This window comes from Charadrius vociferus, unplaced genomic scaffold, assembly GCF_000708025.1.
Source record: "Charadrius vociferus isolate BGI_N301 unplaced genomic scaffold, ASM70802v2 scaffold450, whole genome shotgun sequence".
NCBI classification, from domain to species: Eukaryota; Metazoa; Chordata; class Aves; order Charadriiformes; family Charadriidae; genus Charadrius; species Charadrius vociferus.
The window spans coordinates 3,748,351-3,760,489 of NW_009646931.1; the positions used below are offsets into that span (position 1 = coordinate 3,748,351).

Below are 12,139 nucleotides of genomic sequence, written 5' to 3' on the forward strand. Positions count from 1 at the left end.
CCGCAACGCAACGCAACGACACGCCCCCTTGCTTACAGGCACCTGCACACGCGCCTTGATGGTGAACCGCACTCCTATTGGCTGGCGGGCGAACCACGTGACCGGCCAGCAGCTGCACGTGGTGGCGGCCTTATTAAGGCCTCGGTGAGGGGCGCCATTTCCTTTCGAAGAGGACCTCTGGTGGCTGCGGAAAGGAGGTAGAAGCGGGGCTGGGCACCTGTGTCATGGAAGCGGGAGGGTCTTCCCTGTAGAGGGCCCCCTACAGAGTGGGGTTTGCAGTGTGGGCAGTGAGTGCTGGGACAGGCAGGCTCAATAGCGTCCCTTGTGCAGGTGCTGTGGGAGCCACTGGGAGCAGGCAGGGGGGCACCGCTAATGTGTTTTGTCTCCTGCAAGCAGATCTGGCAGGGCACAGCATGAACCAAGAGGACTGGAATGCAGAGGTGGGGGATGAGCCATCACTAATCCCTCCACCCCTTGAGCAGGTATGGGGTGGCAGCTGCTGGGCTGTAGTATGTTTGCTTCTCTTCCCCTTCCTTTCCCCCACCCTGTGGCCTAGTTGGCTGGCGGGCTGTGCTTCCCTGTTCCTGTGATTCCTGAAACACCTGGAGAAACTTGTCCTTAACTTGCATGTTGAAAAGACAGCGTATGCTTAACAAATAGTAGTAATTCTAGTCTCACAAAATGTTGAGATGCCTTGCCTCCCTGGAGGCTCCTGGGCCATGGTCTCTGTAGCCAATTAGTGTTACTCTTACAGCTGCTTGATGCTACCCCCTTACAGTGGGTTGTGAGAGGATGTATAGTTTTTGAGAAGGTGTGCCACAAAAAGTGGCACGTACTAGTAACTCATTAGTCATGATATGTAGGTTAGGAATTGAATACCTGTGCAGGTAGGCTAGTGGATCAGCAGAGGCTGGAAGGGCAGTAGCAAAAAGTTACATAGGGTGGAAACAGATCAGTTATAGTAAGGGGTATTCAAGTAAAGTTTTGTAAGTACTGAAAGGGGTGGTTCGTGTTGCCTGCCCATTTTGCCTTCTGATGTATTCCTGTTCCCTTATGTGTGTCAGATCTAGTGTTTTTGAAGTTTTAAGATAAACTGAGAACAGACGGGTTGTCTTTAGGTTTCAGGAGGCTGCATTTTCTCATGCAAGTCAGATTGGTTTGATGGTCCTTTTTACTGTCTATTGAATAGTGAAAGGGCAGTGGTGGAACTGCATTATTGGGGACTGACAGAACCATGTCTTTTGGTGGAAGTTCTTGGCTGTGGGTTAGATGTAACTTCTCTGTGCTGTTGCTGTCCTTTTAGCTGTTCTATTTGCTGTCTCTTTCTGCTGGCAGTCACTGAATTGCTCTTTCTTTTTACCACAACAACAAATAGAACATGGGTGACTCAGCTGATCTCCGTTGTTCAGTTAATGTTGCATTTCATGTTCCCAAACTGTATGGTCTTAAATGTATAACTACCATAGGAAGAGTGAGGAGTGCACCTGTTTGAGGATTGTAGATAGGGCTTTGACTATAATGTTCAGTGTGTTTTTGCAAATATGGTAGACTATAGGAGTTCACTGGTACTGAAGAGAGGAGGTTTTCTCCCTACCAGAAGTTTGCTTGCTGCTGTTTTGTTCAGCTGCCTGTGCTTGTTGTATACTTTTGTGAGCTCTTTTAGTTTGCTAGCCTGAAGACCACTCTTCGATGATGGAGAAATGGCTTAGATGGCATTGACCATCAAAACTGTTAAAGAGCAAATAAATGGAATTTCATCTCTTCTTGATAGCAGTGAGTTGTTACCTGGATTTACTTGCTTGGAAAACTGCAGTCTTAGAAAATGGGAATCTGACCTTTGAAGCAGACTTAAATGTATGTAGAAACCAAGTCGTCGATTTTGTTGCATTTGTAGCTCTCTGTGTAAGTGTGTCTCATCATGGTGGTTGCCTTCTAAAATAATTTAACATGGTCACTGCATTCTGTAAAGGGATTCGGTCCTTTTGAAAGGATTTTTAATACCCAGCTTTTTAGGGAAGAAAGCAAAGAGGATCATGGATCCTAAACGGGATTATGTAGCAGCTGTATTTCTAGGTATGGATACTTCCCAGTCTTTCTTCCCAAGCTCTCAGGGAGCTATCATATATCCAGAAATAGGTGGAGCTGTTGCTTCCTCTCAGATCTTCTGCTTAAGTTCCTTCTGTAAGTTGCCTCTATTCTGCTTTCCCCCCATTCCCCCCTCAAGTGAGCTGTGCTACTACAGTGTTTGCAAACCCAGTTCACTTAAACTGAAACTGGAAAAGGGTGCTTGTAGAAGTTACTCTTGAGTTAAAACTAGAATTAGGTCAGGAAGTAGTACATTTAAATTGTTAAACCGTGCATCAGTCTCAAGAGTTTGGTGGCAGGTGAGAAGAATTCTTAAAATACAGTTCTGGAGTTCATAGCAGAACTAGGGTGATGTCACACGCCTACTGTCAGGCTTAGTTCTGAGCTAAATCTTGTGTAGAAAATGTTCCTATTCAATTTTGCTGTTTTTTACATAGCAGCAAAAAGCTTTGGTGTGAAATGGAGGATAAGGTACAGGAGTGTAATGAGAGACAGTTAAAGAATAATATTTTGCTGCTTCTGGTGTTGTTGAGTGAATATTGGTATCAGAAGAAAGTGCAGTAAATTTGAGGAGAATCTGTGATGAATCTTTGGTTGCTGGTATTGGTCTTAATGGGTGTTTAAATTCAGCCTTGAGGAACAGGGAAGAAGAAGAGGGGCAAATTGGCTATCCAAATGGATTGTGTAAGGCTAAAAGTAAGGTTGCCAAAAGAAGAAATTACAGCGTACACTTCCCAGAATAGTAATTTTACCAGTCTGAATTTAATTTCCTGTAGTTGTTGCTAGCCACGCCGGGAAGTGTGAAAGCTGTGGTAACATCTAAGAAGAAAGTCTTGAAGTAAAAAGTTAGGTAGTTATGTCATATTCCTCAGTCAGCTGGTGTTTCGGCTTACTAGTACATGTCCGGCTTGCATTAAAGAGGAGAAAGTTAAATATAGCCTTTGCTGGAAATAAAGCTGACTAAGAATAAAATGTGAAAATTGGGTGCTGTTCTGAATTGTTTCAAATGGAGGTATCTGAATCTTTGAATAAATGAACAGGGATTGACATATTTCAGATATTTCCTTTTAATATGATCTGTGAGCATCCACTAGTAAAACGCTAGAAATGCAGTTATGAAACTAATGAAAACAGGCTTTTATTCACAATACGAACAGTCTGAAGGATTGGAAAAGAAAAATCTTCAAAATATTATAGTGGTTTTTTGAACAATAAATGTTTCTTGTATTCAGGGCTTAAAATATTTGTTGGCAAGGTGACATGATACCTCCATAATCAGTGACAGAAGGCAAGATAAACTTACTTAGCTCCACGCGTCAGCTGTCTATAGTGTGGTTTTGGTGACATTCAGATGCAAACAGTATGCTGTTTAGTATACTGAAGTGTAATAAGCTGAAGTGTAATAAACTGAAGTGAACAGAACAGTCTGAGAGACTGCATTTCAGAATGTGTAGGAAGCAACTTCTTTCAAGTGCAAGACTTGCCAACTGCGTTTGAATTTAAGTACTTTGCTTGGCCTGGAGTTAACATGATGTTGTGCCTTTTTTCTTTTTGTAGGCTAGCTTCTCTGGAAGACCAAATGGCTCCTCCTCTGACTTCAGTCCAAACATGGGCTCATTCGGTATGTGAAAGGCAGTTTTGATTTTACTGATACCTGGGGGAGCTGATGCCTTGAACAGTTTAGGAGATTAAAGAAACCCACAATATTATCATTGTGATATTTTCATGTGTCCCCCGTGGAGTAAGCAACATCAGATTATATGGGTAACATAAGAAGTAGACTTTTCTTTTGACCCTCAACCCTTTATTTACTGCAAGTTATGTGCTGAATACAGCATATAACCTCTAATGAGAGTCAATGGGTGTTACCTCACAAGCATTTCCAAAACAGGCTGTGCTAAACATGAATGGTATTGAAAATAAGTCTGGTTATATGCAATGTTGAGCAGTTCTAGTGAGGTCCTGTCTGACAGTTGTGTTGAAAATAAGAAAAGGTCAGATGAAGTTGTTGAACAGAAACCTAGATGCATTTAAAAAAACCCAACAAAAACCACAATACAGAACACTGATGTTTGATACCAAGTTTCTGTAAAGCCCTCTTGGTTTAATGAAGACGACGCCTTTATAAGCCTAAGCAGAAGTTTTAAATACAGAAGTTAGAAGTAGTTTAGATATGGAAGTTTTAAATATGCCAAGCCAGAGTTGCTGCTGAAAGTAGCTTACCCCAGGCTTTACTTTGTGTGACTCTACAATAGTCAGATCAGGAAACAGGTTTTGCTTAGAGCTGATGATCTTCGGGATAAGACAGTTGGGTTTTCTCACTGTAGTCTCTGAGCTTAGGAATGGTCTTTAAGACCGCTTGAGGATATTTTAACTTTAGAGAAATTCAGTCTGAGGTAGAAATTTTGAATATATTGTGTTGTTGATACAACTATGATAGGATATCGTAAACTTTATTTTAACAAATCATGGTTAGCACAAATTTCGTTGATATTATAGAATCATAGAACAGCCCTGGTTGGAAGGGACCTCAAAAGATTATTTGGTCCAACCTTTCTTGGTAAAGAAAGCCTAGAAGTTATCTAACACCCTGTCAAATCCCATCTTGAAAATCTCCAGTGATGGGGACGCCACTATGTCCCTGGGGAAGTCGTTCCAGTGAGTGATCGTTCGCTCAGTAAAAAAATTTCTGCTATCAAGATGAAATCTCTCCCACTGCAACTTGTACATGTTGCCCTTTTTCGCCATGTGGCTCTTTGTGAAGAGAGGGTGCCTGTCCTCTTTGTAGAAGCCCTTCAAGCACTGGAATGCTGTGGTGAGGTTGTCCGTGACCCTTCTCTTCTCCAGGGAGAAAAGACCTAACTCCGTCAGTCTTTCCTGATAGGGCAGGTTCTCCATATGTGTGTATATATATATAACTGCTCATGTGTTTATAAGCAGTTAGAACATGGCAGTATGTTTATTGTTGATGTATCCCTCCCCTGCCTTTTAGTGTATAACTGAAAAGCAAGCTTACTTTTTCCAATTCCTTATCCCCAGTATGTTGGGGAAATTGGGAAGGGCAGGAGCAAGCTATCACTTGTGCTTCTTGAATTCCTCTGAGTTTGCACAGTTACAGGAAATTGAAAGTCTTTGCATTCATCCTGGTAGAGCAGAAATGTTTTATGAGGTCTCCAGGTTGCTAACTTCAGTGGTGGTTTGACACAGAGCAAATAGAAAAGGCAGTGCCCATGAAGAGAACTTGAATTGCAAGTTAGGTGGAAGTGAGTCTTGCAGCTTTGTGTTTTATTTGTTCAGCTCTTCCTTGCTGACTAGCTCTCAGCTCTGTGTGCTAACTTTTCCACTAGGTATTCCAAAAATAGTTACTTTGTATCCTCTGTTTTGCCCCTTTTGTACTGAACTCATGGCAGGGAGGGCTTTCCTCCTGGGGGTCTTGCTTCCACTGTCATCATTAACCATTTACTCCTTTTTTTAAGCTGGGGTATTGTGCCATTTTAGGTCAGTGTGAGCATTTTCGAAGTGTTTGTTTTGACGTAACACAATCTTTCTGGTGGTTCTTAATTGATGGGGAACTCTACCAGTGTTTTCAAGCATAGGTAATAATACTGGGATTGCTTACTTAAGCTAGGTAAGAGCAAACCTTACTTGCTGTTGAAATGAAGACTTAAAGAACTAAAGCTGTTTAGGAAGTCCAGAGGTGAGGCTCAGGGCTGATAAGAATATGCATCTTGTCTTGACCTTGTTTAACAGGTTGCATCAGTATTAGGGGTTCTTTTCCTATAACATGATGGCAAAAGCGTCTTTTCTTTTTTTTCCTTCAGAAAGGGCTGTATGGGCCTTACTACTTTTTTCCCTTGCAAAACTTCTAATTTGTGAACAGATAAGCATCGGCTGAGTTCTAAATTAAGCTCTCATGAGCTGCTGTCTTGTATGCAATGCACTTGTAGGCTCTGTATAGTTTATAACTATCTTGTTAGTGATATAGCTCGCTTGTTTGACACTAAATAGCATGAGTAGAATTTGTTTATGCAGGTTAAACTTGAATTTTGATTTTTTTTTTCCTTGAAACAATTTCTAGTAGTACTCCTGTGTAAATCCTTGTAATGAGGATAAGCTAAATGTACTATCTCATACTTGCAAATTATTTTTTTATAAAGCTTTAATTTGACTTCAGCAAGTGAATTTGTTCTTTGTATTGCTTCTTCATGGAAGCAAAACTTTCTTCGCAAGCTGACTGTTCTGAATTTTCAATTCTGAAGGAACTTGTTTAATTTCCTGTTTCATACTCCTTTGGTACTTAAAAATAAAAGCAAACCACCCACCAAAAAAAAAGAAAAAAAACCAAACCAGAATTAAGGCTTGCTGAAACGACATTTATTAAGTATGTGCAGGATTTGGGGGTGGATATGTCTAGAATTAAAATCAGGATTTTAAGTCCCCATGAACAGTAGAAAAATATAAGTGAATGCATAGGATGAGGAAATCGGGGAATCTAACATTACAGCTAACAACAGCTGTTGTTCAGGGGTATGCTCATGCAATGCTAGATATTTAATTCGAGTTAATTGGAAACAAGCATTCATTCTAGTTCTCTTAATCTATCAAGTATTACTTCAACATTGTAAATTTAGAGTGCTAAATGACACAGTGATGAATTAAACACTAGCATTTGGTACTCCCTATAAGACCACTTAGCTTGCAAACTTGTACAGACATGAGTCGCGTGAATGATTTGCATAGCAGGCAAATGATTGTGAAAGTTGCTATAGTTCTACCAATCTTAATAGGTTGGTTGGCAAGTAACAGTGCACTGTACAGTTCATTTGGTGAAAGTGCTAAGCATAGCAGACTTGACTAAAGAATGATTGTAGGTTCTGTCCTGTTTGCTCTAAGTCTAGATCCTTCATTAGTAGAGGCAGTAAACACAGAAGGCAGCATGGTGAAGGAACGTACTAAAGCAGGTGCTCTCCTGATCAAGCATTTTATTGGTACATGATTGTGCTTTCGAAAAGCTTTGAATATCGAGTTAACTTATGGTGCTTAAGTTGTGGAAATCTCAGTGGAAGAGGAGTGAGGGAGTAGAAACGGGTTAGATGGCAAGTAAAGGGAAGAGAGGCGAAGCTGATCTATTGTGGTAAACCATAAAATAGCAATTTAAGTAATTGATAGTGTGTCTGTGTTTACCGCTTGTCACATGTTACATATAAACATGAATATCAGAATCTTCTGTACTTGCTTTGCCCCAAACTACTTAAATCTTCCAAGTAAGCAGGAACTCTGAATACTGTTCAGACTGTGAAGGCAGTAGTTTAATGCTTTTAGTGTTGTATGAGCAAAGTTTCCTAATTGAGTAACTTGGTATACGTACCAAACATCATCTGTCGTCTTTTTTTCCCTTTATGACACGCTCTTGTATAAAGGGCATCTCTTCTTTAACTAATGTGTTTGTCTTGTTGTGGAATGTACTAGTGGTTAGTTTTTTCAAGGGTAGCCATATCATTATGTTAAGCAGTTTTAACTTGGAAGGAAAACAGTAATGATCAGTTTCCGTGATGTGCCATATACTTGTGCATCATGAAATTTTGTAGACTTCATGTTTCAATTTCAGATTTTATATCTTTACGATGGTTGCTTATATACCCTGATCTTGACTTTGATATTGCAGGATAGAGAATTTTGTTTTTAGAGACCCACTTTGGTTGGCAGGCAACTCTGAAGATTGTTGGGTTCAAATCCTTGTGTAGAGTTGAGTCAACTGTAGTGGGTTGCTCAGGATGTCCAGCTAAGTTTCTAATTTCTCCAGGGATGGAAACTATACAAGATCTTTAGACAATTTGCCTGGTATTTAACCACCCTCAGAGTAAAAAGATTTTCCTTATGTTAAAGCGGATTTTCCTGTATTTCAGTTTGTGCGCATTACCTGTTGTCCTCTCATTTGATAGTGGTGAAAAGAATCTGACTCTGTTGTCTTTGCTTAGTTCTTTTAAGATGTAAGATCCTTTGAGCCTTCTTGTCTTCAGGCACAGCAGTTCCAGCTCTCAGCACTCTGTATCACAGCTGCACCAGTCTTTCCATTATGTTTGTGTTCGTTTGCTGGACTCACTCCAGCATGTCAGTGTCTGTTTTGTACTGGACAGCACAGAACTGGACTCAGCACTCTAGATAGCGTGTTGTTATGGTTTGAGACACCCATAACAATTTGTTGTTGTTTAGACAATCATTCTATCACCTGCTGACCCCTTCCCACCTGGGAAAGGGAATTGGGAAAAACAAGGAAACCTGGGAGCTGAAGTGTAAACAGATTTAATAGTATAAGATTAGATAATTAACATTAACAGCACTAAAGAACCAATAATGATCCCGACACCAATACAGAATATACAAAGATTATACTCAGCCAATTCTATCAGTAGGAAGCTGTGCACTCCCAGCAGTGGACAGCAAATGTTGGCCCTGGTATCAATCAATGGAGTACTCTGCTAGTGATTGGCCTCCAGCTGGAGTTTGTGCTGTTGATCACATCCCTTGGAACCCAGTGATTCAGACTACTTTCAGTCCTCCTCACTGTCCAATTGTGTAGGCTGTACTTTATTGGTTTGTATATGAGGATTTTATGGGAGATGGTGTCAAAAGCCTTACTTTCTTGCTTTCCTTTTCCAGGTGCTGTTGAAAAACCTAACAGGAGTCAGTATATGCAGGATCATTTTGGAGGGTATTCTAGGAGTAGAGGTAGGATTGCATGGTTAAAATGTGTAGTTTTGGGGGTGATTAAACCTTCCTTGTGGACAAAACATTTAGAATGGAGGACCTTGCAACAGGTGTCAGAGCAGATTCCGGAAACTCAATTTTTACTGTGTTCATAGCAGTACTGTTGCTGAGTTGTGCAATTCCTTATGTAAAACAGTAGTTACACCAGTCCTAAGCTTTGTAATTGTAATTGATTTTCTTTATCTTATGAAAAGACACCTTTGTAATGTGATGGTTTTGTTTTGAGTGGGAGGTAGGCTACAGACCTGAGGTCCTTTTCAGCCTGAATGATTTGGTAGTTGTATGGGTGAGTTTGAAAAGAAACCAAACCAAAACAAACTGAAACAACAACAACAACAAAAAAAAAATCACACCAAAAAGCCTACCCTGAAGTCAAAGATAGGTTTGAATGTTAAGTCAATTCTTTTTTCTAATTATAGATACTGATGAATATCTGAACAGACAGTGTCAACCAGTGCATAGATTTGGTAGCGGAAGGAATTTTGGAAACAGAGGTAACTTTCTGGAGTGTCTGTAGTGGCTAGTCGTATTTGATACATTACATTTTCCCTATTCGAGTACTCAGTATTGTGGTATTGGAGCCAAATGAGTATTTATGACTTGGAGGGGAATACCAATTGTTATTTCTGCATAATGTAGGCACTTGATATCACCCCTTAGTTTTGACTGAGCAACATAAAATACCCCACCATGTTTGCCGGAAGGCAGGACTCTACATTTAAAAATCAATGTTCTGTTTACCTCCTGCTTTGATTCCGTTCTCCCTGGAGAGGAGTATTCCTCTGATAATTTTGTTGATTCTTAATGTAGTATAAAAGGCAGCTGAATAATAGTATTCAAATACATGCCATGTGAGGGAGTATACCAGTGCACTTCTGTGGAAGACTTGAAAGCTTGCTTTCTTTAGTTATCCATAAAGCACTATTTAATCTCTGTCCTCTTCCTGCTTATAATGGTGAGTGCCACACTTGTATGCAATGCACATTAAAAACTTTAGTAATTGATAGTTTGGCAGTAGTGCCACATATGCTTCTGCCAGTTGCTGTCGGAAGCACATAGGGCAGTGGAAGCTACTATCATGTAGCATCTGTCTAGATAGCTCTATGGCTGTAAGTGCAACAGGTTATGCAACAAGGAAGACGGAAGCTCTGGGCATGTTTAGCAGAAGTTCTGACCTGCAGAATAGTTGTGGAGCCACGTGAAGTTATGTTTATTCCTTCAAGAAATTGTACACTATTTCTGTATCTCTTGGGTTGATGCCCATTATGGATAGGGGAACGCTAGACTTGTTTGACTAAGCAGGCAGCAATACTTTGGCAGTACTGTGGGATGATCACGAAGAACAGGTGTGCTGTAGACTCTCTGGCAATTGTGAAGTAGCTGGCAATCTGTATTTAAGGTCTGTAGTATTTATGGATGTTCATATCTAGACTGTATTTTACATGTGAGCCTTTAAGATGTGATTATTTTTTTTTTTTTTTGAGTTGGCAAAGCTCAAATGACATCTAAATTGGTATGCACCAAACATTAGTAGAGAAGGAGCTACAGAAGTTGTGGTAGGAGAACTTCTTCGTCTTGTTTAGCAGAAGATGCTCTTTGTCATTACAAGATAATAGAACAGTTGTTCGGTTGAAGAATAAAGACTAAGGAGTAAATGATGATATAAGTCAACTGCTTGGATCTTAGACGATGCCTAAAACTGTGCAATCTCAAATGTTTACGCGTGTGGCTGTTTACTTCCTCTCCCTCCCCATCAGGAGGCGTTTAGAAATAAAAATACACTAAATACTTGGTATTGCCTGTCCCAAACAACTGAATAAGCAGTTCTGAGTAATAAACAAATAGAAATTGATAGATCTGAAAGGCAGGTTTTCAAATCCTTGCTCCTGAGGAGGCAGCAATTGCAATACTACCTCACTTTACGGTGCTGGTTATGAAAACTGAGGAGGTACAAATGCTGTTACTTGTCCTGTGACTGAACCAGAGGAGTGAACTGAACTGCATCGTAACTGAAGAGTTGAAAGTTAGTTGCTTATAAAGCATATATACATGTAAAGTCAAATACTTCAAGACTTAGTGTTTGATTTACTTCTTGCAGGAAGCAATACCACAGGAGAGCAGTAGTTTCTTCTTCTCATCATACTTTTTGGCAAAAAATACTTCTTCTCTTCATTTTTTCACATGTTTAGGCAAATCGCATGGTTTTATTGTACTTTTAATCTGAATTCATAAAATAAGGACTGTGAAGAGTATTGCCAAAAAAAAGACACTTGATCTGCACATGCAGAATTGGGCAAACTAAGTTGTTTTGTGCTATGCTGTAACTGCAGGTTTTCAAGAAAGGAACATGGAAGATTCTAGTATGCCATATAGAAGTTTTAGAGGATTTCCTGGTGGCTTTGGAAGAAGTGAGAGTAAGTTGTGTGGGTTTGCTTGTTTTGGTTTTTTTTTTTATATTGAGTGGTTTGTGTGGTAACATCATACATTGGATCATTCTTTCTGGGTTTGGTTGCTCCCTGAGAACTACAAGTATAAAGGTGACAGCTGTGAAATAGCTTTTGTTCTTCAGCTGTGTTATGGAACATGAATGGCATCTCTGAAAAATAGCATCACTGGGAATAATACAGCATAGGTTAGAATTATAAAGAATTGGTTGGGGCTGTGACACTGTAGAGTTTTTGGAGTAAATAGTATTAGCTTTAAGCATAGTATTTCATTATACTAATTGTAGACACTATATCCACTACACTGTGTATTACTTACAGGTATTAAAGATGAACAAAGAGACAGACCTCAGTCTGGTGTATTTCTTGGCTTTAGAGGAAGAGGAGTATTTGGAGGTTGTGCAGGTGAGACTTCTTTAGAAAAGTGGTGAACCTTTCAGATTTCCTCATTGCTGATTTGTGGTAGTGCAACTTCCTTGGCTTGCTAAATGCTGTTACTGTGACTATTCTCCCTGTCTGAATTAAGAACCTGCTGCAAATATTGATAGCGTGCTTGCACGCCCACACAAGACAGGTTTGTAACTTGCATAAATTTTAGTAATTAGATTTTCAAAGCTGTTGTCTTCCATATTTTTTTTTTTTAACCTGCTGCTACTGGGTCACTGAATGCACAGTGAAACAGAGGTGCTAACCCCAAAATTCAAAGCAAGCCTTTAAGAACTGGCTCAGTTTTTAGTCACTCTAGACTTTTCCACTCCCCCTATAAAGGGAAGTATTGTTTTAGATTTGTCCAGATTGACAGGTGAGGTTTGTAGCTCTTGGGAGGCTGGGTCTTCCTGCTG

The 12,139-nt window shown here is 40.0% G+C and overlaps 1 protein-coding gene across 1 annotated transcript in view; it reads left to right on the forward strand.

Annotated features, from left to right (window-relative positions):
* Positions 1 to 12,139, forward strand: part of DDX4 (DEAD (Asp-Glu-Ala-Asp) box polypeptide 4) — a 36,653-nt gene that overhangs the window by 358 nt on the left and 24,156 nt on the right. Inside the window, exons 2-7 of the mRNA XM_009894724.1 lie at positions 39 to 144; positions 3,643 to 3,706; positions 8,746 to 8,814; positions 9,273 to 9,347; positions 11,184 to 11,267; positions 11,619 to 11,702. Of these exons, the coding sequence (XP_009893026.1) occupies positions 39 to 144; positions 3,643 to 3,706; positions 8,746 to 8,814; positions 9,273 to 9,347; positions 11,184 to 11,267; positions 11,619 to 11,702 (482 nt within the window). The remainder of the gene's footprint in view (positions 1 to 38; positions 145 to 3,642; positions 3,707 to 8,745; positions 8,815 to 9,272; positions 9,348 to 11,183; positions 11,268 to 11,618; positions 11,703 to 12,139) is intronic.